The sequence below is a fragment of the Ictalurus furcatus genome, chromosome 19, assembly GCF_023375685.1.
Source record: "Ictalurus furcatus strain D&B chromosome 19, Billie_1.0, whole genome shotgun sequence".
Taxonomy (NCBI): Eukaryota; Metazoa; Chordata; class Actinopteri; order Siluriformes; family Ictaluridae; genus Ictalurus; species Ictalurus furcatus.
The window spans coordinates 26,646,006-26,672,987 of record NC_071273.1 but is presented as its reverse complement, the minus strand read 5'-3'; the positions used below and the strand labels follow the sequence as shown (position 1 = coordinate 26,672,987).

General features: G+C 38.5%; 3 protein-coding genes across 4 annotated transcripts in view; all 3 read right to left on the bottom strand.

Annotated features, from left to right (window-relative positions):
- Positions 1-9,492, bottom strand: part of LOC128623486 (myelin-associated glycoprotein) — a 27,141-nt gene extending 17,649 nt beyond the window's left edge. Inside the window, exons 1-6 of the mRNA XM_053650570.1 lie at positions 9,382-9,492; positions 7,246-7,515; positions 7,062-7,158; positions 6,886-6,904; positions 6,726-6,810; positions 1,748-6,614 (exon numbers count right to left, since the gene is read on the bottom strand). The gene's annotated coding sequence lies outside the window, so the exon portion shown is untranslated. The remainder of the gene's footprint in view (positions 1-1,747; positions 6,615-6,725; positions 6,811-6,885; positions 6,905-7,061; positions 7,159-7,245; positions 7,516-9,381) is intronic.
- Positions 6,586-10,738, bottom strand: LOC128623169 (sialic acid-binding Ig-like lectin 7). The gene is made up of 5 exons (XM_053650055.1): positions 10,386-10,738; positions 9,817-10,182; positions 9,382-9,708; positions 7,246-7,515; positions 6,586-6,614 (listed from the first exon to the last, which is right to left on the bottom strand). Exons 1-5 carry the CDS (start codon positions 10,429-10,431, stop codon positions 6,586-6,588), a joined length of 1,038 nt encoding a protein of 345 aa, XP_053506030.1. The 5' UTR covers positions 10,432-10,738.
- Positions 10,739-17,368: 6,630 nt separating this feature from the next.
- Positions 17,369-26,443, bottom strand: LOC128623487 (sialic acid-binding Ig-like lectin 14). 2 transcript variants are annotated; one of them, XM_053650572.1, is made up of 9 exons: positions 26,065-26,443; positions 22,741-22,790; positions 22,124-22,492; positions 21,689-22,015; positions 21,349-21,606; positions 19,358-19,645; positions 18,835-18,931; positions 18,556-18,616; positions 17,369-18,436 (listed from the first exon to the last, which is right to left on the bottom strand). In XM_053650572.1, exons 2-9 carry the CDS (start codon positions 22,784-22,786, stop codon positions 18,143-18,145), a joined length of 1,740 nt encoding a protein of 579 aa, XP_053506547.1. In that variant the 5' UTR covers positions 22,787-22,790; positions 26,065-26,443; the 3' UTR covers positions 17,369-18,142. The 2 variants fall into 2 exon arrangements, with proteins under 2 accessions (XP_053506547.1, XP_053506546.1); XM_053650571.1 differs by lacking the exons at positions 22,741-22,790; positions 26,065-26,443 and having other exon boundaries at positions 22,124-22,714.
- Between the last annotated feature and the right edge of the window lie 539 nt (positions 26,444-26,982).

Here is a 26,982-nt window from a genome sequence, read left to right as displayed (position 1 = left end):
CAACATATAATACACAACATATAATACACAGCATATAATACACAACATATAATACACAACATAACATAGTACACAACATATAATACACAACATATAATACACAACATAACGTAGTACACAACATATAATACACAACATAACGTAGTACACAACATATAATACACAACATATAATACACAGCATATAATACACAACATATAATACACAACATAACATAGTACACAACATATAATACACAACATAACGTAGTACACAACATATAATACACAACATAACGTAGTACACAACATATAACACACAACATATAATACACAACATATAATACACAACATAACGTAGTACACAACATATAATACACAACATATAATACACAACATATAATACACAACATAACGTAGTACACAACATATAATACACAACATAACGTAGTACACAACATATAATACACAACATAACGTAGTACACACAATGTAATACATAACATATAATACACAACATAACGTAGTACACACAATGTAACACACAACATATAATACACAACATAACATAGTACACACAATGTAATACACAACATATAATACACAACATAACGTAGTACACAACATATAATACACAACATATAATACACAACATAACGTAGTACACACAATGTAACACACAACATATAATACACAACATATAATACACAACATAACGTAGTATACACAATGTAACACACAACATATAATACACAACATATAATACACAACATAACATAGTACACAACATTATAATACACAACATAACGTAGTACACAACATATAATACACAACATATAATACACAACATAATGTAGTACACAACATATAATACACAACATAACGTAGTACACACAATGTAATACACAACATATAATACACAACATATAATACACAACATAACGTAGTACACACAATGTAATACACAACATATAATACACAACATAACGTAGTACACACAATGTAACACACAACGTATAATACACAGCATATAATACACAACATAACGTAGTACACACAATGTAACACACAACATATAATACACAACATATAATACACAACATAACGTAGTACACAACATATAATACACAACATATAATACACAACATATAATACACAACATAACGTAGTACGCAACATATAATACACAACATATAATACATAACAATGTAGTACACACAATGTAACACACAACATATAACACAACATATAATACACAACATATAACACAACATTTAATACACAACATTTAATACAATATAAAACAATCCATTAATGAATGAACAGAGAGCAGCTGTTACCTGAGTGTGTTTGAGTCTCCAGTTTTCAAACTGAAGTATCCTTAGTTTTACACAACATGCTGATAAGTATCTCTCTCTCTCTCTCTCTCTCTCTCTCTCTCTCTCTCTCTCTCACACACACACACACACACACACTCACTCTTTCTCTCTCTCTCTCTCTCTCTCTCTCTCTCACACACACACACACACACACACACACACACACACACACACACACAACTTCCTCTCTCTTTACAGGATTTTGTGCACTAAAATGACCCCAAATGGACTTTATGAATTTTCTCAGACCTTGATGACCGCAGAGTTTAAAAATATATATAACCCTAACCCTAATTAAGACTAGTGTAATATTTGAACATTGTATTATGTCAGTAAGGTGCGTGATGTAAGTGACTAAAAACCAAAGCAATATTACTCACACTGACTTACCAGTCTAGTGGAAATGTGAACTTTCATGAGTTTACATCAGGAGGAGTGCATCTCTTTCCACTGTCACTTCCAGTTTCAAACAATGCATAAGTAATAATAATAATAATGTGTCTCCCAGTAACATATCAAACACACAAAATACATCTTGATAGTTATAGTGATATTCCTTAAATTAACTGGTACTGCTGCCTTTGACACGGTGAATCATCAGATCCTCCTGTCAACTCTCTCCAGTCTAGGCTTCACCAGAACGGCTCTGTGCTGAGTGGAAGCCTATCTCTCAGGCAGATCCTTCAAGGTATCATGGAGGGGAGGAGTGTCTGAAACTCAGCAACTCACAACTGGGGTACCTCAGGGGTCAGTTCTGGGTCCACTGCTCTTTTCTCAATCTCTGGGGCAGGTGATTGAGTCTCATAGCTTCCTATACCACTGCTATGCTGATGACACTCAGCACTATTTGTCCTTCCAGCCTGAAGATCCATCCATCTCAGCACGCATCTCTGCCTGCCTTTGTGACATCTCGCACTGAATGAAGGAACACCACTTAAGCTCAGCTTGCCAAAAATGGAGCTTCTTGTCATCCCTGCCTGCCCCTCAATCAACCATAACCTCACCGTACAGCTGGTCTCAAGCACACTCAAGCCAACTAACCCATCACCCACTCAAAATAAATAAATAAATAAATAACTCTGTTCTTACAGCTCTACTCTGTGTACTTTTCTCCTCTGGAACTCAATTGAAAATCTTGTATGGTAGCATTAATACCAATGTAAATGTCAAACAAAAGAGAAGACGGTGAATTTTCCTCACGATCCCATTTGTAAAGTTTAATAATAATACCAGTCTGCTATTTTTATTAATGATTGGCCAAACCTATCAAACTCCTGCTGATCAAGTCTGCAATATTCATCCAAATATACAATCCATCCATTTTCTGTACTGTTTGTCCTCTCTCAGCGAACTCGGGTGTTACGACCCAGTCTAGGTCAGGCCACATGGAGTAACCAACTCATGATTCACAGGAAATGATCTCTAAATAAGGGAAGCCAGGAACGACAACAACAACAGGTTCAACAAAAGCTGTGGTATATTGTAAAATAGGCAAGTGTATATATAACTGTACACAGAACCAACACCAGGCGTATCTTCAGGGTGGGCCAAGGCCAAAATAATAAACAAAAGAACTCTTGGTTTAGAGAGCTAGTTCACCTAAAAGAAAAACAACACAAATACAAATGTACTTCACTAACTCCCTAATCCAAAAACAGAGACACAATAAACTGGTACAGGGAGAACCAAACTCACAGTCAGAACCAGGCAAACGTCAGAAGCAGAACAGCAGTCAGAACACAGAATACTATAGCCACAAGAGCAAGCAACACGAATCAAACACACTCTCCTAACACCACCTCACATGTAACCACCTCCAACATCCTCCCTCTCTCTCTTCTCCTCTTAGTCTTTAATTTCAGTGATGTCATCATGGGAGGCAGGAGCAAGGCAGGCTAGCGCAGGCTGGAAACTCTGGGAGGGAGTTCGGACCTGCACGCAAAACATGGTACAATACACACACAGAAAAGGCTTCCCATCCCAAAGATTAGCGGGTTGTAACACGGGGCACAAGGCAGGGGAGGCCAAGGTACCAACCCATCACAGGGCACAATCACCATTGTTGGGGAGTAGTTAAAGTAGCGACTGATTAAAAAACTCAAACTTGATCCTTGTCAGATGGCAATCTATAGGTCAATATCAAACATCCCCTTTATCTCTAAGATACCAGAGAATATTGAAGCTCAGCAGGTATGCTCAGACTTGCATAAGAATTACATTCATGAAATGTTTCATAATGTCTGGAATTATCACAGTACACCGTAGACAGTGTTGGTTAAAGTGTCAAATGACCGAATACTGGTCTCCGATCAGTATCACAATCACACACTTATCAAGGACTCTTTATAAGACTCACTCTCACATTCATTTCCCGTCAACTCTCATATAGGACTAGTACAGACCATGCTATTTCCTGGATTATTGTTTCCTTCACCTATCTCTTTCCGTGTGGATTTACTATCTTCTACTATTGATCTGTAAAGCCCTGAACGGTCTTGTGCCACAGTACCCGAGTGCGGTGCCAGGTCTACTTAAATCAAAAGGTGCAGGCTCTTTATTAGTACCTAGAATAGAGCAGGGGCCAGAGCCTTTTCTTACAAAGTCCCCAAATTATGAAACACCCTTCCAATTAGTATTCAGGACACAGTCTCAATCAAACTATTTTTACTGCTGCATTTATTAAACTGTCTGATTAACTGATCTATCCAGGCAGACACCAAGGCCATGTTAGAAAGTAACCTGAATTAAAATATTTTCACTTTGCTTTGATAATCTATATTTATGTTTTCATGAAGTAGAAATATCAAAGCATATATCTCTGGCATAAAAAGTCTTTTGTTTTTTGTCATTGTTGTCTATTTCCATAATTCAGTCACAGCAGTTAGTTTTAAGGATAATGTGTAGTACAATGTACTCAAAGCAACAAGAAGAACAAACAATTCAATAAGGGTAAAATGAATAATTATAACTGTAAACATTTTATTAATAATATTGGGCCTCATTTATCACAGTGGATACAAACAAACTACAAAAATCTGTGAATTGAACAGTTACAGAGGAAATGTGGTACAGATGAAAATCTATTTGGGGAAAACATTTGTGCTCTTTGTTGTGCTTCTGATGTGAACCTCTATTGACCGACTTCAAATCATATAATTATCTATGACGTGTTGCGCATTAATGAACATTGTGTGAAACTCGGTCACTTCACGTTAATAACTTGAAAGAAAGTCATTCCAAAACAAATTCATATGTAAAGACAAACAAGATTAGCTATTTCAATTAGGACAAAAGTAATGGCACCTTATAAAAGGAGGAAGAGTTAAAGTGTCTACAGTAGGCAGCACTGTGCAATGGTTGAGCTGCATTTCAGGAAGGTTTAGCACATGCTGCACATAGGAAACATTCCTTTAACATTTAGTCATGAAGTGTATATCAGCAGTGCAGTGAAAGATCAAGGCAATTCATGGCAGATTGGCGTTTATCAACATACGCATGTGTCTACATAGAAATCAGTAAAACGGTTGTACATCTGGTATGAATTTTTAGCTCAGTTTGGCCTCAAAAATATTTACACAGAATTTATACACTTTTATAGATTGAAAAATAAATTAGAGTGATTAACTGTAAAACAGCATTAACTAGATTAGGAAATAAGTGATTTACCGAGTGGTGATGTTTGCTATGATGTACAAATGCATTAATATGGTTTTACTAAGGCTAATGCAAATAATACAATGTTTCCCAAACATAGGCTCTACTTGGGTGGTTCGCAATGGTAGATTAAGACCCGCCCAGGTAGATTAAGACCCGCCCAGTTAGATTAAGACCCGCCCAGGTAGATTAAGACCCGCCCAGGTAGATTAAGACACACTGTTAGATTAAGTCCCGCCCAGTTATATTAAGACCCACCAGTTAGATTCAGACCCACCCAGTTAGATTAAGACCCACCAGCTATATTCAGACCCACCCAGGTAGATAAGACCCACCCAGGTAGTTTAAGACCCACCCAGGTAGTTTAAGACCCCGCCCAGGTAGATAAGACCTGCCCAGGTAGATAAGACCTGCCCAGGTGGATTCAGACCCCGCCCAGGTAGATAAAATCTGAATTCCAAATTTTCTTTTCAATCAAGACGTAATTGTCAGTTCATAATGAACAGAAACCAGCGGACCAGCTGACTTTACTTTTAACGTTATCAAACGAAGAGAGATGTCCTCCCTTCATCCTAGTAACGTCTTTGTACTCATGGCAGGGTCGTACAGCTCTGATCAGAGTCTGTGTTTTCTTCTTTAACATATTTTGAAAATGGAAAATGTATTTTAATATGTAGTTATTTATTTCTTAATAGTTAATGATGACATATAGATAGTTATTTATTTTGAGTAGTTATTCATTTGCAATAAATGGTTTATTCATGAGCCTTTGTTTGACTAGTTTATTACTGAACCCACACCGTCACACGCCGCGTGTCATGTGTATCAGAGAAGGAACTCTGAACTACAGTTCCCAGCAGCCACTGCACCTCACTGCATCACAGTCACATGACCACCTGCACCTGAATCACGTCATGTTAACGAGCACCTGTGTGTATATAGCCACAGTTTGCACTGCACTCCTCGTCTTACGTTTGTCTTTCTTTGCCATGTTATGCTCTCACTTGATTTTTGTTTCTTTATTCTTGTACCTTGTCACAAGTTCCATAGTTCTTGTTTTGTTTTGAACTTTATTAAAAGTAAATCTGCACTTGCATCTGTCTCCGCCTTGAAATCGTGACACCGCGCCAACCACCGCCACATGTAAATTCTCAACCTGTGGGAAACACTGTAATAGATCAGCTAGTTGAATATAAAACACGTGATTTAACTCTAATGCTAATGTTGGCCAACTATTAGTTTACACTTTGCTGTTTCTCTGTAACATTATCTCCAAGAGATAAAAGAGAGTCTAGAGAGGGAACCACTGTTTATAGCTGCTATAACATGAGAACAAGAAGTAACTTGTTAACCTCCAACATTACATATAAATATTCACTATAAACAGATGCAAAGTACAACGCGTTATTCTTTAATCAGCCAGCACTGGCAAATAGTGGCGGTATAAGAGGAATAAAAAATGATTATAAGAAAATGATCAACTTTGGAGTGGTAACAGTAACTCCTCTTCATCACTCCACCCCATCGTTGATGATTCCCTGGTGGAAAAAGGAGTCCTGACAATAATCAGATTTTTATGGACTGATCTTTTTTACTCTCCTCTCTGAAACACAAGAAATAAAACCACACCATCAGCTCTTTATAAAGGTTGTGTTTTAAACAGTGTTAGATGAATAAAGTTAAGGATGAATGTTAATGAGTGATGTGATGTCACCTCTGTTAGTCTGCAGAGTTTCATATTCAGAGTTCTGTACAGCAGAGAGCTGGAGAGAAGCGTAAGTATCTCCTCTCTGTAGAACCTTCACATAATAAACACCGTCAATAATAATAATAATAATAATAATAATAATAATAATAATAATAATTTGACTCACATCTACCTTCCTGGACAATCTAGAAAGCAAATTAAATATAAATATTTTATTAATTCAGGTACAAACTTAACTATATATTTAATCTATATATCATTTTCCATTCTGCAACATTGATCTATTTTATTTTAAAAAAGTTTACTCATTTTTAATTCAGAAACAAATAATCTGTGACTTACTGCTTTACTTTGTAGATGAGAAATCCAATAACACCAACACACAGGAGAACCACAGAGAGAGAGGGAACCAGATAAAGTACTGCAGTGTGTCTGCATTCTGGGAAATAATTTTATTTTTAATATATAAGAAAATAAATTACTTTGACATGAAACACCTGTTCATTAATTTACTGTATCTGCCTACCTGAGATGTTGGGATTAAACAGGAGGGTTTTGGTACCCATCTTATTGGAGACAACACACTGAAGAGTGGGCTTGTCCTTAACTGATTGATTGATGGAGATGAAGCTTCTTGAGGTTGTGCTGTTCACTGACTCCTCCCAGATGGATTTGACACTTTGGCCAGAGACACGCCACTCCAGTTTAGGAGACGGATTTCCGTGAACCTCACAGGAACACATGATCAAATCCTGAGTGGTGTTACAGCTGGAGAAGGGAGAGATCTGAGGAGCATCTGAGAGAGAGAGAGAGAGAGACAGAGAGACAGACAGACAGACAGACAGAGACGGTAAACCCCAAATAGATCTTTGTCATGATGTTCCAGTATTCCGGAGAGCATTTTATCCTCAGCAGCAACTCATTAGAACATATGTGACAGTACTCACCTCGCCCTCAGAGAGAGAATGAGATTCGACCTTTTGACTTTGAGAGAGAGACAGAGAGGGATAGTACACTCTGCTCGAGCTCATCATCAATGTGTCAGACAGTTCCAGTGTGGCAGTGAGTACACTAATGCAAAAAGCTGACTGAATGCTGTACCTAATAAAGTGGACATAACGTTTCACGCATCCCAGAGTGATGTAAATGATCTGAGAGTGTAGTTCAGTTCTCTGTGGTATATGGCAATTATTCAAACTTAAATTTGTGCTCTTTAGTTTGTATCTAACAACTGTGCATGAAATGTTGGTTGCTAGGTAACAAATATGGCAATTGATCATCTACTAGTTCAGGATTTAAGAACTTGAGCTAAAATAATTACTCCAGTCCGCCATAACATTAAAACCACCTTCACAATATTGTGTAGGTCCCAAAACAGCTCTGACCTCTGAAGGTGTGCTGTGGTATCTGGCACCAAGACGTTAGAAGCAGATACTTTAGGTTCTGTAAGTTGCAAGGCGGGGCCTCCATGGATCGGATTTGTTTGTCCAGCACGTCCCACAGATGCTCAATCGGATTGAGATCTGGGGAATTTGGAGGCCACCTTGAACTCTTTGTCATGTTCCTCAAACCGTTCCTGAACAATGCTTGCAGTGTAACAGGGCGCATTATCCTGCTGAAAGAGGTCACTGACATTAGGGAACACAGTTACCATGAAGGGGTGTACTCGGTCTGGAACAGTGTTTAGGTGGGTGGTACGTGTCAAAGTAACATCCACATGAACGCAGGACCGAGGTTTCCCAGCAGAACATTACCCAGAGCATCACACTGTCTCCACCGGCTCGCCTTCTTCCCATAGTGCATCCCGGTGCTGTCTCTTCCCCAGGTAAGCACCACACACACACACACAAATGCGCACACACACGCGCGCGCACACATGCACACACACACACACACACACACACACACACGCGCGCGCGCACACACATACACACACACACACGCGCACACACATACACACACACACACACGCGCGCACACATGCACACACACACACGCGCACACATGCACACACACACACACACACACACACACGCGCGCGCACACATGCACACACGCACCGGCCTCCACATGATGTAAACGGAAACGTGATTCATCAGACCAGGTCACTTTCTTTCATCGCTCCATGGTCCAGTTCTGATGTCCGGTGTAGGAGATTTCGGAGGTGTACAGGGGGTCAGCATGGACACTCTGACCGCTCTGCAGCTACGCAGCTCCATACGCAGCAAGCTGTGATGCTCTGTGTGTTCTGACTCCTTTCTATCAGAACCAGCATGAACTTCTTCAGCAGTTTGTGCTGCAGTAGATCTTCTGTGGGATCGGACCAGACGGACTAGCCTAACGCTATATAAGGTTTTTAAAATATATATTTTTCCTATTTGAAGAAATGAAATGATTTCATGGAGTTTGTTCATGGTGCAGTGGTCCCACGTGCCATTTGTTTTTACTATACAAGTTTATTATGGGGTTTTAGGTCAGTGGGAGGTATTGGACAGCTGTTGTAACAAAAGTGACAATATGAACCGATTTGTTTTGCTGCTGATTCAAAACATTCAACAAAACTATAAATGCATTATTGAAGAATTCTGTGCTATAAAATGAATAAAATACTTGGGCACATGCTGTTTTAGGAAAACATGAGAATTTGAATTTCATCACTTACACAGAACATGTAGTATAAAAGAGCTCTGTGTTGATTTGTTCCTGTTCTGGAGCTGGTAGGTGGCAGTGCAGGTGAAATTGAGTCCATGATGAAGGTGAGTAGCGTTGAAGTTCAGCTGAGAGGAGCTGAATCTGGTGTTGTGGTTCTGCTCCTGTCTTCTCTCCTCAGGCAGGAAGTTCCATGTAAAAGTGGGTGGCTTTAAGAGACATGGAGGAGCTGGAGCAGAGCAAATGAGACTCACTGAAGTTCCCTCCACCAGCTCATTTTGGTCCTCCACCTTCCCCTGATCCTCCTTATACAGTGTTATTGAGGGTGTGATTGGAGAAGCTGAGATAAACACACAGTATCACATTAGAGATGAGTTTTAAATGTGTTCCAGTGCATCATTAGTGTAATTACAGTTACACTGTACACACACACTGCTGCAGATCTCACCTCCCACTCTTACAGACACTGATGGAGATTTATAATTCCATTTCAGTTTTCCTGAAGTTTCTAATCTAAAGTAATAATCTCCACTGTAATTCTGTCTGATGTTGTAGAAGACGGTGGTGCAGTTCTTCATGCGGAGGTCTCCTATAATTTCTCCTTCAATCTTGTTCTCTTCAGTTACTTTAGAGTTAAAGACTCTGTTATTGTTAGGATCAGTGCTGTCTTTTAACCAGATTCCTGTAGGATCTTTCTGGAGGTCTCCATCATATTGTTCTTCAATCTCAAAACTGCAGGGTATGAGAACACAGAGTCCTCTCACAGCTTCTACACTCTCTGGTAGACTGATGGAGAATTCTCTACACAAAACACCTGCAAACACACACACACACACACACACACACACACACACACACACACACACACACACACGCTGCATTTATATAAAGTGTGTAGAAATATTGACTCCAAACTGCAGTTGTGTTACAGAATCACACCAAACTGGTTCAGTTACTGCCTGAGTTTAACACACTTACGTTATCAGGTCACACATTAAATATAAATTCTACACAAACCTTTAAACAGAAAACAAACGATGACGAGTTTCTCTGCTGATTTCATCTCTCTGTTCAGGAAAGATCACCTGGAGAAGAAACTAACACACACACATACACACACATATATATACACACACATACACACACACACGTGCACACACACACATACACACACACACACACACACACACACACACACACACACAAGGATTTGATATCGGTCTATAGCTGGACAGTTGAGAGGGGTCGAGGTCAGGTTTTTAATCAGGGGATTAATAACTGCTAGTTTAAATCATTTAGGTACATAACCAGTGCTAACTGAAGAATTGATTATGTTTAGAAGGGGTGCGATTACTTCTGGAATAATCTGTTTGAAGAAACATGTAGGTGAAGGATTGAGTTGATGATTTAGTGAAGAGATTAATGAAGTTAGTTCGGTCTCTCTAAGAGGAGTAAGACATTCTAATAGTTGATCTGATATTGTTATATTATATTTATATTACAGGGTTAGTTATAAAACTGTCTGCTTCTAAATTAATAGTCTGAATATTTTCAGTTTTGCCAGTGAAAAGTCGTCACTGATATATAATGATTGTGATCGTGTGCATGTTTCTGTGGTGGTTTTATTCCTAGTTAATTTTGCTACAGTATTAAATAAGAATCTAGGATTATTTTTGTTTTCTTCTATTAAGGTGGAGAGAGAGACTGATCTAGCAGCACTAAGAGACTGTCTATAGTTCAGGAGGTTCTCCTTTCATGCTGTTGGAAATATTACAAATTTGGTTTGATGCCATTTACGTTCTAATTGTCGAGTGGTCTGTTTTAACGTGTATGTGATGGTTATACCAGGGTGCTAGCTTTTTGTCTCTAATTATATTTCTTTTAAGTGGAGCAACCTTATCTAGCGTGTAGAGGAGCGTTGACTCAGCATTCAGTCACCTGATCAAGTTCTTTGAGATCAGACGGTGATCCAATCATAGCTGCTATCTCTGGGAGGTTATTGATAAAACTCTGTTCAGTAACTGACCTGAATGTACGTTTGACAGCGTGGCGAGGTGCAAATATTATGATCAATACGCAATTTAAACGAGATGAGACAATGATCTGAGCTTCAGACTGCAGAAATGTGACTATATTTAATCCGTATGTTGGTATGAGGTCAAGAGTGTGTCCATTATTATGAGTGGGTCTGTCACAATCTCGCTGGCAGATGGCGCTGTGGCGGCGATGTGCACGGAGAGACGGGGGGCATGCACGTGCACGAACCAGAGCGAGCACATGCTCACAGGTTACGTAGGAACTATGCAGACTTTGTTTACAATGGACACGTGCGTTTGTTTCTGTTTTGTCTCCTCCTTGTTTAATCATTGGTTGTTTTGCAAGGGTGTGTATTAATTGTTACCAGCTGTCAGTGTTCAAAGTAAATACATTTGTTATTTAAACCCTTCGCGTTGCTGCGCACTTCGCACAGTATTAAATGAGTAAATGTGTCATTGTGCCACGCGGTAGTGTTTACACGTCCTTGTTCTACTTAAATGATAAACAGGCTTAACTACGTTCAAGTACGTTGTGTATGTGTTAGCCGCCTTCATGCTAAGCGGTCTTGCTCTCGTGTCCTGTTTTGGTTTCATGCCTCGAATCTCGCTTCATGGTTCGGGCCGCGTATATCTGCTCATGTTTATCGAACTTGTGTTTGGAATAAAGACTTTGATCTGCACTTGCTTCCGTTTAGAGTCCGTTTCGTAACAGGGTCCTATTACATTCTGATTGACCCCTACTGAATCTAAGATGGACACAACCGTTGTTCTCAGAGGGTCTTCTGGATTATCAAAATGAATATAAAGTCTCCAACAATTAAAGCTTTATCTACAGAAACAACCAGGTTTGAGATAAAATCTGCAAATTCTCCAAGGAATTCAGAATATGGCCCTGCGGGTCTGTAAATAATAATTAGAGGAATCGATTCTGTAGACTTATTTTTTGTGGTTACATATGTTCAAAAGCATTGAGTTTATGACTAGGTGTGTGTGTGAGGTCTAGATTATCATTATAAGTGAGTGAGACTCCTCCCCCTCTGCCAGTCAGTCGAGGCTGATGTATATAACTGTATCCTGAGGACTGGCTTCATTCAGTGCTGTGTACTCATTTGATTTAATCCATATCTCTGTTAAACACATTATATTAAACTCCTGATCAGTAACAGTTTCATTATCAATAAGTGTTTAGATATAAGAAATATAATAATTAACAGTGCTAGCTTCAGATCAAAGGTGTTAGCTGTGCTTTCAGTATGATCTCATTTTATGTTAATTAGGTTACTAAAACAAACTTTCTGAGTATTTCTACATTATTGTTTATCTCGGGGAACAGACACAGTCTTGATATTGTGGAACCTAGGTGAGGACTCAGTGCAGCTGGCAGACGGTCGGTTTAGCCTGCTTGTCTGCTCCCTGGCTTTGGCTCTGGATTGTCACAGATTAATTAGGCCTGTTCTGAGACTATGTGTTATGCTGCAAGAAATGAGAACAGCACTTTCCCGAGTGGGATGGATACCATACTGCACTAACAGGCCACCCTTGCCCTCAAAACTACTCCAATCATCTATAAAGCCCACATTGTTTTCGGAGCACCAGCTGGACATCCAGCAGTTTAGCGACCATAACCTACATCGCCAAACCTACATCGACCATAACCTACATTGCCAAACCTACATCGACTGTAACCTACATCGACCATAACCTACATTGCCATAACCTACATCATAAGCTACATCGCCATGCCCAGAGCATACTGCTGCATCATATATCACCTTCAGTAATTTACACACCTCGACAACATTACTCTTAATAACCTCTGACTGACGAAGGCATATATCATAAGCTCCTACATGAATAACTATCTGTGAAATCCTGTGCTTGTCTAAGACCCTAAGACCACCTGCTATGCCTGGCTCCCTGTGTACACCTAACTAAAGCTGCTGGAGCATCTTAAGACCTAGATAACTTAATATGCCTTAAGATAGCGTCTCCTATAACCAGAGCTCTTTCAGGTTTCTCACTGGTTTCTTCATTGAGAAGAGCAAACCCGTTAGACATGTGAAGAGGAGAGGAGTGGTGCTCTCATGGATGAGCCTTAGCCTTAACTTTGGTTTTGTGATTATGCCTCTGAGTCATCACTCATTCGCCCCGCTTTGAGGGCTCTAATGCCGGAGTTGGGGGATTGTTATCTCCACCTGAGACATCCAGACTTTCCTCTACAGAAACTACACTGCTCTCAGTCTCACTAACCCTCTCTAGAGTCTGGATTTACACCTCTAATACTGCAACCTTCTCCATCACAGAGATAACTCATATACACCTAGCACAGATAAAGCTATCACTAACAACGGGGGAAGAATGACTAAACCTCCTGCACTCAACACACTGAACAAGCTGAACGTTGCAATGTTGAGTGTTTAACGTACCTTAGTCCAAGATTAGTTGATATTATTTAGACGGATCCGACGTGGATGGACTCCGGGTCCAAACAAAAAAGAAAAACAAAACCGTTCTTTGAAACATTTAAATACGGCAGAATGGAAAATGAAACTACAAGAAATGAGAACAATATATTTAATAAGAGAATTAAAGATATATATTTCCTGTTTGTTATAGGTTCACTACATGCTCATGGGCATGCTTACAACATGAAAAATAAACAACACTACAGTAGAACACAAACACAAATTTTGCTGCCAAACCACGAAAGAAATATTGTTAAACTGACTTCATTTCCTGTTTGTGATAGTGGACAACATTAAACAGACAATATGAAAATACATTGGTAACTTTAAGATGTCAAAGGTTTGTGTGGAATATGGCCTCAATTCCTGCTTGGTGCTTTTACAGCTACACTTTGTTAAATTAAAACATGAAAATTGTTTTTTTCATAGCATTTAAATAAGTTTTTTGTCTGCATATCACCTGACATAAATTTGGTAATGTCTGGACATCATTTTGCAGTGGTGAAATGCAGGTTTCTAATATAAAAAGTGTTGGACTTCCTGTATGGCTGACTACACTGTCACAGTGTTCAATGCAGCTGAGTGTGGTGTGCATCTGCAAGGCCCAGTTGTGCAAGATGTTAATGCAAGTATGTTTAGCACTGTGATGCAATAAAGGAAATAAAGTGCAATTAAGTAACTATTAAGAAACAAATATGTGGCTTTTATAACCAGTCCAGATAAATGCACACAATAACTGACTATATTCCTACTAACTTGGAAAGAAAAAAGATCACCTACCGCTGATTGGAACACAAAACTGATCAGTACAGGATGTGTCTTAGATGTAAGGGTAAGAGTAATTACAGTTAAAACATCATATATATATATATATATATATATATATATATATATATATATATATATATATATATATATATATATATATATAATTATTTTAGTCTTATAAACTAAATATTATTAGTAGTATTATTATTATTATCCATAGATAGATAGATAGATAGATAGATAGATAGATAGATAGAGGATATCCTACATGTAAGGGTAAGAGTAAGTACAGTTAAAACATCAGATATATATTTTTGTCTTATAAACTAGATATTATTAGTGATAAGATAAGGTAAAATAATACTTTATTAATCCCCAGATGGAGAAATTAGGGTAGTAGTATTATAGATAGATAGATAGATAGATAGATAGATACTTACCAGAATGTTAGCTCAAGATCTCCAGTTCGTCGTTAAAGTGGTAATCACACATACACACACACACACACACACACACACACACTTCCTCTCTCGTGTCAGCTGAGTGTCAAACACTAAGAAACTGGAAGTTGTTTTAGTTTATGTGTCTCTTTTAAAAATCTAGAAATAAAATAGTTTTATTTATTCATTAAAATACAGTAACAAATAAATAAATACATTTTTATAAAACAACAGATTAGTTTAATATAATTTAATGAATTAAATTTACATGTAGGAAACATCTACTGTACATTCATAGCATTTAGCAGTCTTAGCCAAGACAACAATCATGCTAGTTCACTAGGCTGGGGACGAAGACTAACGAAGTGTCCTTGGGCAAGACGCTGATCCCCAAGTTGCTCCCGATGGCAAGTTAGCGCCTTGCATGGCAGCTCTGCTACCATTGGTGTGTGTGTGTGTGTGTGTGTGTGTGTGTGTGTGTGTGTGAATGGGTGAATGAGACACAGTATAAAGCGCTCTGGATAAAAGCGCTATATAAGTGCAGACCATTTACCATTTATAATGAAAGGGGCTGCAGGAACATCAGATAAGCACTGATTACTCTCTGCATGTGACAACAATCTCTCATATCCTTCACGTCTGGGCTTTTGTGTAGGGTGACTAGACGGAAGCCCTTTCTCACAATAAAACATCCAAGCTCAACAATTCCAAAAGTTATAATAATTCCATAATTCCAAAAGGTATGTTTGCAATACCTTTGCAAAAAAAAAAAGCACATGACCAAAAGAACACCATCCTCATGGTGAAGCATGGTGGTGGGGGTATCATGCTTTAGGGCTGCTTTTCTTCAGCCAGAACTGGGGCTTTTATCAAGGTGGAGGGAATAATGAACAGCTACAAAGCACACAAAGCATACATCCAAACCAGCAAAGGAATGGCTTAACCCAAAGAAGGTCAATGTTTTTGAATGGTCCAGCCAGATTCCAGACCGGACATGTCCAACAAAAAAATCTGTGGGATGACCTGAAAGGGGCTGTGCACAGGAGATGCCCTTAAAACTTGAAGGATCTAGAATGTTTTTGCAAGAAAGAGTGGAAAGTATTGTCAAGTTAAGTCAAGATGTGACACGCTGATAGACACTTACCCAAAAAGACTGAGTGGTGTAATAAAATCAGAAGGTTATTCAACAAAGTATTAGTTTAGGGGTGTGTACACTTATGCAGCCAGGTTACTGTAAGTTTCTTTCTTTTTCCTTTTTCCCCTAAAATGTTTCTGATTGTTTTCTACTTAATTTTAATATGTTGTAATTTCACAAAATGGGTGTAAAAGTTCTGACATGATTTTTCTTGGTCTAATTTTTTACATCACAAAAACCTGCCATTTTAACAGGGGTGTGTTATATATCACCTGTATTATATTCACCTGTACATATTCACCTGTTATGACAATCAAACACATCAGCCCAGATGCAGCAACTCCCCTCCCCAACCCAGTCGACCTCCACAACAGCCATGTTCTCCCAAAAGAAATGACCTATTGATGTTAGCAGTGGATCACTGACTTAACAAAACAAGCTGAAAGAACCAGTGTTTGTAGAATTGTAGGACTCAGTTAAAACTGGAATGCAGATTAAAGCCCCTGGTGCCTCCTCAGGGTTGCTATTCTCATTGATTAGACCAATCCACAACTGACGAGTACCATCAATAAAATCTCTCTGAAGAAAGGGTTCAGCTGGCATGAAACCATTAGGAGTCAAAGATGGGTGTGGTCCTCACAGTCGGCATTATATAAAAGTGACAAACATGTCTGACTGTGAGATTTACACCACCACTCTACACTACTCTGTAAGACTATGAGTATCTCATTACCCATAGGTGTGGGCGGGGCTCTCCACTTTCAAGGCTCTCTGATAGAATAAGTAAAAGGGAGATCCAGAAGGTAATACAGACATTAGGATGAACTAGTATTTCTGCATCATGTAGTGACATTATATTTCTTATCTTAGAAATATTTCTGAGATGAAAGAAGACTATCCTAGTAATATTATCTACATGAGCATCAAATGATAGACTGGAGTCAATAATCACTCCAAGGTCTTTAACTGCTGCACATGATGAAACAGAAAGACCATCCAGAGTAACCATGTGATCAGAAAGATTACTTCTAGCTACACGTGGGCCTAGTACAAGTTCTTCTGTCTTATCAGAATTAAGTAAGAGGAAATGAATAAACATCCAGTGTCTAATGTCCTTTACACAATCCTCAACTTTATTAAGCTGCTGTCTGTCCTCTGGCTTTTGACTACTAGGATAAATGAAGCATATATTTGGAAAAACAAAGGAAACTCTAAGAGCCAAGCATATATAGCAACAAAATTCTTTTATGATTATCAGCAATAATATAATATTTAAAAATAACGCATACTCATTACACAGCAACGCAAAATGTCTGCAAGGAAATAGTGCATCGGTTTGTATTTACCATGTGTTGTCATTTTTATTGTTTTTTTTTTTTTTTAATGAATTTCAGACAAGAGTTGAGATTTTACGAGGAATAAGCAATAAGATTGAAATACCAATAAACATGTTAAATTATATTAACCCAAACAGAAATGCAAACAATACACAGAAAAGTCAAATTAATTATCACCAAAAAAAAAAAAACAACGTGAAAATTATTCAATAAAAGGAAGTGGGTCCATATAAATCAGCAGTACTGAACTGTGTAACACATTATAGCACTTATACAACACTAATAACTAGATGACATTTTAAATATATGTGTTTTTATCTATGTGGGGAAAAAAGCTGCAAATTCTTTCCCTGAGACAATAAACAAACTCATAGCTTAGTGACAAATTTCATAAAACAGCTTGTGCGTGAAGCATTGATGTTTTTTCTGTTTTGTTTTTTTTTTTTTTGTCATTTTCCAAAACAATGTACTTGAATAATCTTATAGATATAAAACATATGTATTAAAATATTTTTTGTAAATATGCATCTCTACCTCTCATCACTGTATATCTGAGCATGTGTTTAAACACTGAATTATTTTATAGATTTTTTTCACATTTTCCGTTCACTTTTACGAGGTTTAACTTGTGCGTAAAGGACTTCATCTCCATCTGAGTGTTTTATCTGCTCTGAATCTTTTTCTTTAACCTCAGTTTTTGTCATTCTTCTGTTATCTTGTTGTTTGGAGCCGTGGTGCACGGTAGCGTAGTCGGCAGTGAGAGAGGGAAGATCTGTGTTCTCATTGGCTGTTCTGTTTGGAAACCTAACAGTGGAGTAATGAAGAGACTCTGATGAAACTCGTCTGTTCGCATACACAGACTCTCCTTCTTCTTCCTGACGAACAGCCTGTGGAAATCAACAGGAAATAAAATCCAGTATTTCAACATTTTATATGAAGATGTCATCCAAATATGTTCTCTCATATCTCATAGCTCTCATATCTGTGCCTGAACTTTCACACTAACCCGGTCATTTAAAACGAGGCCTGCTGAGTCTCCTCGTCCAGACTGGGAAGGATTCACTCTCCTGAAGAAAAGAAAATCTCAGCTCATAAGATTACATTAAATCCCAAGTGTACTTAAAACTTTACACTTCAATTTTGTTATATTTTATATATATATCCACACTCATTCTTTATTTTTATTTCCCCCACATTTTAGAATAATAATAAAGTCATCAAAACATATTCTGCTAATATGTTTACAGTATCAGAGTAAAAGTAGATGATTGTACAGTGGACACACCTTACACACAGGAATAGACCACACAGCATCATCATTACTGAAGCTCCAACAGCAGCACCAATCAGCACGGAGGAAATATCCACATCTGGATATTTAACTGAATAAAATAGAGCACATTTAGAGCGCACATATTTAAATCAATACATTATTACCTTATAAATATTACTGATTGTTCAACAACAGCTTACATTCCACATGTATAGAATATCGTATATAGGTACATGTTCTCTAATAGATACCAGCATTACTGATAATATAATTAACCCAAAACTTCACTGATCCAACACTGTATTTTACAAAAGGTTTGGGGCTTTTTCTTGTGTACATATCTAAGTTCATTTCACATGCCAATGATGTTTATATCTTTTATTTTGTACATGCATCTATATTCTCTATCCATACAATTGTATACATTTGTTAAAAAAAAATATTTATAGCTGTATTTCAAGATCAATAGGAGTCAATGGAACAGAAGAGAACAAGTTGTGACGGTTTAAATTAGAGATGTTTTGGTGTTTCTCACCTTTAGCAGAGTGAGGAGCCACTTTCTTAAAATAGAAGAACTGTGTGCTAATGCCCAGGTTATTGGAGCCAACACACTGCAGAGTGAGCACGTCTGTAAATGACTGACGGATGGAGATGAAGCTTCTTGAGGTTGTTTTGTTCACAGACTCTTCACTGGTGGCTGAAGAATTTTGACCAGAGACACGCCACTCCAGTTTAGGAGACGGATTTCCATGAACCTCACAGGAACACATGATCAAATCCTGAGTGGTGTTACAGCTGGAGGAGGGAGAGAGCTGAGGAGCATCTGAGAGAGAGAGAGAGAGAGAGAGAGAGAGAGAGACAGACAGACAGACAGAGAGAGAGAGAGAGAGAGAGAGAGAGAGAGAGAGAGAGAGAGAGACTAGTTGATTTGTGTTAGTCTATTAGGATTGCCATGGCTGGAAAACCACAAGGTATATTTATCCTAGGAATAAGGCTCAATTTCCACACAGAGCCCTAAATATACTGAGGGGGACAAACATACTTCTTTAATGTCCCCGGGACTGTGCCACTGACCTCCTACCAGATACCACACCAACATGCTCCTGAGTGTATCCATTCCCTGTCTACAAAGCAACAGCTATGGAGGAATACATCAATGCGACCTTGAGACAGGTTCATAAGACCATGCACCTTACTTGCATCTACTGGATGTTTGACCCTTCATTGATTACTAAGGACTTAATTACATGACTGTGAGGTTTCAAATCTGACGTATGCTGTGCATACCACCACATTTATATCTACAGAGGAGAAAACTCTGCTGTCTCTACAACAAAGGGCACTAGGAATAACGAGTTATGTGATATAGCTTGACCAGTGCACTATTAATATTCCAGTTCTTGTTCAGTTCTTTCAGTTCAATGAGCGATATGCTCCACATTTAGCTTATGTTCATTAAATAAATTGTGATGTCTGACCTGTAGGAGCATATCAGTCATGTAAGGACTACATTAGCAAGGTTACTGGAACACAGTTACTGGATCAGTTAAATTTATAAACTGTATCCTTATTAGGCTACATCCTGTCCCCTGGGGGTGTATGCATGGAGGTGTAGGATGTGTGAGTGGTGTAAAATTTAATGATTCATGACTAACACCAGACATTCATCCATGACTTCACTTCACTCCTAAAGGTGCTCCCTGCAGGCTGTTTTGGTCACTGGCTGTAGAATAAACATCTGTGTCCCTGAAGTGGAAGTTTACACCAGCACCCTTGGATCATTTAATGACACACCTCACCAGGGTGTCCCTGAGTTCCATGTACCCAACAATTCCTTTGCAATATTCCATCAATACTGGTTGCCTACTACTCATGCTGATGTTCAGAAGTACTTTGGGTTGGGACTCTAGAACCACGGCACATATCCAAAAGTCCTTGGGCACACCTCTTGGTGGCATTTACTGACCTTTAAAATCAGTACCAAGCATACCAAACGTCTGAGTCTGATCCAGGGATGTGTATAGAGCATCTGGGAGTAACGTCTTGAGCCACCATCTTGAATCCATGGCAAAGTGGAGAGACTGAACCAGGAAATATGGAACCTGTGTAGCTATAGCAGGGAACAACAAGGGTACTGGTGCAATCCCTTGCTTTGGCCAAATATGCCCAGAATACCCTAGTCCATTAATCCATCAGGTTAATGTTCTTCTAATGTGTCCTCAATCACCAGTCTCCCATATTATACTATCATATATTATCACATTCCAGGTGCAGACTTTTATACCATATAGTGTAAGAAATTTATAACAAGTGTTACATGAATTTCTGTCGATCGAAGGAAGCCAGATCCATGCTGCACTTCCCCCCTTTAAAATAACACACAATTACTTTATCTGATCTCTATAAACCCACTATGTATTGTTTATGCTTCCCACTTTGGCTGGTTATTTCTGAACCATGGCAGGAATAACTAGTGGGATTGTCAGAATTCTTACAATCATCCTCAAATACAAGGCAAGTACTCACACTGAACATCCAGGAGGACAGATGAGTTGTGATCTCCGTGCTGGTTTTGTGCTCTACAGTAGTATAAACCACTGTGTGTAGAATCAGTGGTGTTGATGGTGAGATGGTTTCCGGTTCCTATCTGCTCTCCGTTCTCTCTGTACCAGGTGTAGTTCAGCACTGCTGGGTTTGCATCACTGCTGCATCTCAGAGACACTGAACTGCCCAAAAGCACTGAAGCAGATGGAGATGCTGATACTGACGTGTTTCTAGGTCCATCTAAAGGAGGAAGAACAGGATTTAGGAGACTCCATGAATCATTAAAAGTGTAGTGAATGTGAAGTGATTAATCAGCACTTACACAGAACATGTAGTATAAAAGAGCTCTGTGCTGATTTGTTCCTGTTCTGGAGCTGGTAGGTGGCAGTGCAGGTGAAATTGAGTCCATGATGAAGGTGAGTAGCGTTGAAGTTCAGCTGAGAGGAGCTGAAGCTGGTGTTGTGGTTCTGCTCCTGTCTTCTCTCCTCAGGCAGGAAGTTCCATGTAAAAGTGGGTGGCTTTAAGAGACATGGAGGAGCTGGAGCAGAGCAAATGAGACTCACTGAAGTTCCCTCCACCAGCTCATTTTGGTCCTCCACCTTCCCCTGATCCTCCTTATACAGTGTTATTGAGGGTGTGATTGGAGAAGCTGAGATAAACACACAGTATCACATTAGAGATGAGTTTTAAATGTGTTCCAGTGCATCATTAGTGTAATTACAGTTACACTGTACACACACACTGCTGCAGATCTCACCTCCCACTCTTACAGACTCTGATGGATGTATATAATTCCATTTCAGTCTTCCTGAAGTTTCTATTCTAAAGTAATAAACTCCACTGTAATTCTGTCTGATGTTGTAGAAGATGGTGGTGCAGTTCTTCATGCGGAGGTCTCCTATAAGTTTTCCTTCAATCTTATTTACTTTATCAGTTACTTTAGAGTTAAAGACTCTGTTATTGTTATCATGAGTGCCGTCTTTTAACCAGATTCCTGTAGGATCTGTCTGGAGGTCTCCATCAAATTGTTCTTCAATCTCAAAACTGCAGGGTATGAGAACACAGAGTCCTCTCACAGCTTCTACACTCTCTGGTAGACTGATGGAGAATTCTCTACACAAAACACCTGCAAACACACACACACACACACACACACACACACAACACAAAATCCAAAATCTGGACATTAATTTAGATTGTAAATCATTATTACAGTAAAACACAGAACAAAATCATTACTATAGTAACAAACAAAAACAAATCACACCAACAAAGATTTCTGCCTGAGTATAAAAGTTGCGTAAATGTTATGTCACCAGGGCAATCAAAGGACAACAATACACATAAATTAAACAAAAATAAGCAATTACAAACCTTGAAACAGACAACAAATGAAGATGAGTTTCTCTGCTGCATTCATCTCTCTGTTCAGGACAGAAAGAAAAGACACAGACAAATGGAATGAAAAAATGTGTTTAAATAATATATATATATATATATATATAAATTATACACACATTCACACATGCCAACCAGCCTACCACGCATGGGGAGAACATTCAAACACCACACACACAGGGCCATGGTGGGAATCAAACCCTCAACCCTGGAGCTGTGAGGCAAGCATGCTACCCACTAAGTCACCGCGCCCCCTATATAATATCAGTATGTTATAAATAAAATAATAAGCAGTGGTGGCTTGGCGGTTAATTTCGTAAATGTATACTGGACAAGCTGGACACGGGGCTGTTGCGAGTCACACTGGGGTCCCTTTAAGCAGCTTTTCCCTATAATGTCCATATGATTGTCTGATAAGATTTTAAGAATGACAAAAAATATGTTCAATGACTGTATGTGTTAATATTTACAAAATGTAATACATTTAAAGATTTTTAGAGCGCCCTGAAGGAGATATGCAGCACTGTGCACAGCGATTTGGTTTGCGTGAGCTACATGGCGTATCGGCTGTACAGACATTGGTTCTTTGTACAGAAACGTGTTAGAAATATAGGTTTATTTTGGATCTCAGTAAGGTAATGTTGAGGTCAAGCTACTGGAGCATATACCAAAAAAAAAAAGAATCATGAGAATCATTGTTAAATAACAAATTCTTCAATACACTCACTACATCCGCTAATAAGAATTTTTTTATTTGGTCACTAATGATATTAAAACACACAACATATGTTGTGTTTCTTGATTTTTAGTTGAAACTAGTTTTCTCATTGTTTGTCAGATACGGTGCATCCGGAAAGTATTCACAGCACTTCACTTTTTCCACATTTTGTTGTGTTACAGCCTTATTCCAGTATGGATTAAATTCATTATTTTCCTCAAAATTCTACAAACAATTCCCCATAATGACAACATGAAAGAAGTTTGTTTGAAATCTTTGCAAATTTATTAAAAATAAAAAACAACCAAAAAACCACTACTGTCTCTACTGGTGTATGATCGCCAAGCACTTCTTAACATCAGATCTGCCACAGAAAATATGGTAATTTATCATTTGGGTGGACAGAAAACCTCGCCCTCTCCTCCGTTCTTGTATGGTTTACCTGCTTACCTTTGCTGAACGCCATGCTCTCCCCGGAGGAGGTAGCAACATAGGTGGTGGGGTAAATGTCTCGTCTGGCAGTACGTTTAATCCTTTAACTGCTGAACTGTTTTCTGAGGCTTTTGAAAACACTGATGAGTATCATTCTGTGCCCTCTTTTGGTCTCAATACTGAGGAGCTAACTTCACTGTTTTATTCTACCTGTCAAAACATTCTGGATATTGTCGCTCCATTTAGGATTATTCACCCTAAACCAAAAGTTGAACCATGGGGGAATGATGCCACTCGTTCTGTAAGACATGAGTGTAGGAGAGCTGAATGCAGATGGAAAAACTATAGGTTGCAGGTATCTTTTGACATCTTAAAAGAAAGTTTCCATAAATACTGTATCAAAAAACTGTTGGAACTGAAAAGTCTAAGTATTCCTCAGATATTATTTCAAACAATTCTCATAAGCCCTGTGCTCTTTTTAGGACTACCCTCAATTACCTTGCCTGGACTTTTCTTTTGAAATGTGTGAACTTTTTAAAAATTTGTTGACAAGGTTGATAATGTTAGAGCACACATCTCATTTCCTTCTGCTGACCCATCTCTCACCACTTCGTGCTCTGCTATTTTTGACCAGTTTGAGCCTGTGTCTCTTTCTTGAGAGATATTATTGGTAAAATGAAATCATCTGCCTGTTGCATAGATGTTGTTCCTCCTCATTTTAAAAAATGTTTTTGAAACCATTGTACCCTGGAATTTTAAACATGCAATAGTGGAACCATTGATTTAAAAAAAATCTTATTTGGATACCTTGGTGCTTGCTAATTTCAGACCCATCTCAAAACTTCCGTTCCTCTCTAAGATATTGGAGAAAATTGTATCTATACAATTGCAATCTGTTTTTAGATCTACATGGTCTTTAAGAAGTATTCTAATCTGGTCTTAAATCCCTTGATAGCACAGAAACAGCCCTGCTAAAAGTTTTTAATGATCTGTTACTAGCCACTGACTCAGGTGATTATACCGTTCTCATGCTCCTAGATCTTACGGCTGCATTTGACACTGTAGACCATAGCATCTTAATCTCTCATTTGGAGCATTGTGTTGGCATTAAAGGTACTGTGTTGGGTCTTATCAGTCTGTCAGAAGTTTGTTTGTCCACCTCAGCATCTCTCTTGTGTAGAGTCCCTCAGGGCTCCATTCTTGGGCCTATCTTGTTCACTGTATACATGCTTCCCCTAGGGTAAATTTTTAGGAAATATGGCATCTTGTTTCATTGTTATGCAGATGATGCACAACTCTATCTGCCTTTGAAAAGGAAAGATGCTAACTCCATAGCACCATTGTTAGACTGTCTTGAGGATATTAAAGCCTGGATGGCCTTAATTTTTTAAAAGTTTAATGAAGGAAAAACAGAAATCATGGCATTTGGACCCGGGGGTGTCCGTGGAGCCCCTTATCTGTATTTGGGAGTCATAAAACCATATGTGAAGCCCACCGAAAAAAACCCGGGTGTTGTTATGGACAGTGGCTTTAAACTGGATGAGCAGATTAATTCAGTAATTAAATCTAGGTTTTTTTTTCAGATGAGGCAGTTATACAAAGGCAAGTCTTTTCTGTCTGAACGATTTTGAAAGGGTTATACATGTTTTTATTTCGACTCGCCTTGACTACTGCAATGGGCTTTATGTGGGTATTAGCCAGAATGCTGCTGCTCGTCTGTTAACAGGAACCCGCAAGCGAGAACATATTACACAAATATTGTCTTCCCTTCACGGGCTTCCTGTTCATTTTAGAATTGATTTTAAGATTTTAGTTTTAGTATTTAAATCATTAAATGGACTAGCCCCATTAAATTTTTTTAATGTACTCTGGCTCTTACACCTCGACTCTGCGCACTTTGCTTCTCTAGAACTTAATTAAAGATCATGTACAGTAGCACTACTTGTATTGTTCTCCGCTTAATATATCACTTTGCTTGTGTTTCCTCATTTGTAAGTCGCTTTAATAAAAAATGTAAATGTACATATAGGACAACACAACATATAATATACACACAACAAGTACACAACATGTACACAACATGTATTATAGAACAGGTAACATTATCAAAAAGGAAATTAATTTCTGAAAGTGAAGAGAGCAATTCTCACCTGAATGTGTTTGAGCCTCCAGTTCTCAAAATAAAGTGGCCTCAGTTTTACACCACATGCTGATAAGCATCTCTCTCTCTCTCACACACACTCTTACACGCACACACACACACACACACACACACACACACACACCCCACAACTTCCTCTTTTGTAAAAGGAAATTGTGTACTTCTAGTGTTTATGTTAACCAATGTTAAAATGTATAATTACTTAATGTTGATAATGAACAGAGTGGAAAATAATGTTATTTATAGTGAAAGGTGATAATGACTGTTTGATAGACCGTGCAGACAGAAACACACAGGACTATGACAGGTTAATCAGCTTTCAGAGGCACTGGAGTCATTTGCAAATAAGTCAAATTTTTGTTCTGACTCGTTCGGCGTTGTTTGGTGCCAATCCGTAATCCCCCCCGCCCCCCCGCCACCCCCGCCAAGATGCAGATGTGCTGCTGTATATGTGGCAGTTTACATTCACTGATTAAATTAAAACAGGAAGCAAAAAAGGAGAAAGGGAACAGAAGACTGATGAAAGCGAAGACGATGACAACACAGAGTACATGTATAAGGTGCTTTGTAGAAATTGTAAAGTGCATGACAGATAAAATGTAACACAATGTTTAACCTTAACCTAACTTCTACTAGGACCACGTGTAGCTAGAAGTAATCTTTCTGATCTCACAGTAACTCTGGATGGTCTTTCTGTTTCATCATGTGCAGCAGTAAAAGACCTTGGAGTGATTATTGACTCCAGTCTATCATTTGATGCTCATGTAGATAATATTACTAGGATAGTCTCCTTTCATCTCAGAAATATTTCTAAGATAAGTCCAGGCTGAAAACATATTTGTTTACTCAAGCTTACCATGAATAGACTTTCTTTTATGCAAAGTACACAGTCTTACCCAACAATCTC

What these genes read in the sequence shown, in the direction of transcription:
- LOC128623169 (XM_053650055.1), bottom strand. Translation starts at nt 10,431, where the DNA reads ATGAAATCAGCAGAGAAACTCGTCATCGTTTGTTTTCTGTTTAAAG. An exon ending in CGTTTGTTTTCTGTTTAAAG is followed by an intron (nt 10,183 to 10,385) that starts GTTTGTGTAGAA and finishes GTGTGTTTGCAG; the next exon opens with GTGTTTTGTGTAGAGAATTC. An exon ending in GTTTAATCCCAACATCTCAG is followed by an intron (nt 6,615 to 7,245) that starts GTAGGCAGATAC and finishes CTTGTGTTTCAG; the next exon opens with AGAGGAGAGTAAAAAAGATC.
- LOC128623487 (XM_053650571.1), bottom strand. Translation starts at nt 22,553, where the DNA reads ATGTCCAGATTTTGGATTTTGTGTTGTGTGTGTGTGTGTGTGTGTGTG. An exon ending in TGTCCTCCTGGATGTTCAGT is followed by an intron (nt 19,646 to 21,348) that starts GTGAGTACTTGC and finishes TCTCTCTCTCAG; the next exon opens with ATGCTCCTCAGCTCTCTCCC. An exon ending in GGTCTATTCCTGTGTGTAAG is followed by an intron (nt 18,617 to 18,834) that starts GTGTGTCCACTG and finishes TCTTTTCTTCAG; the next exon opens with GAGAGTGAATCCTTCCCAGT.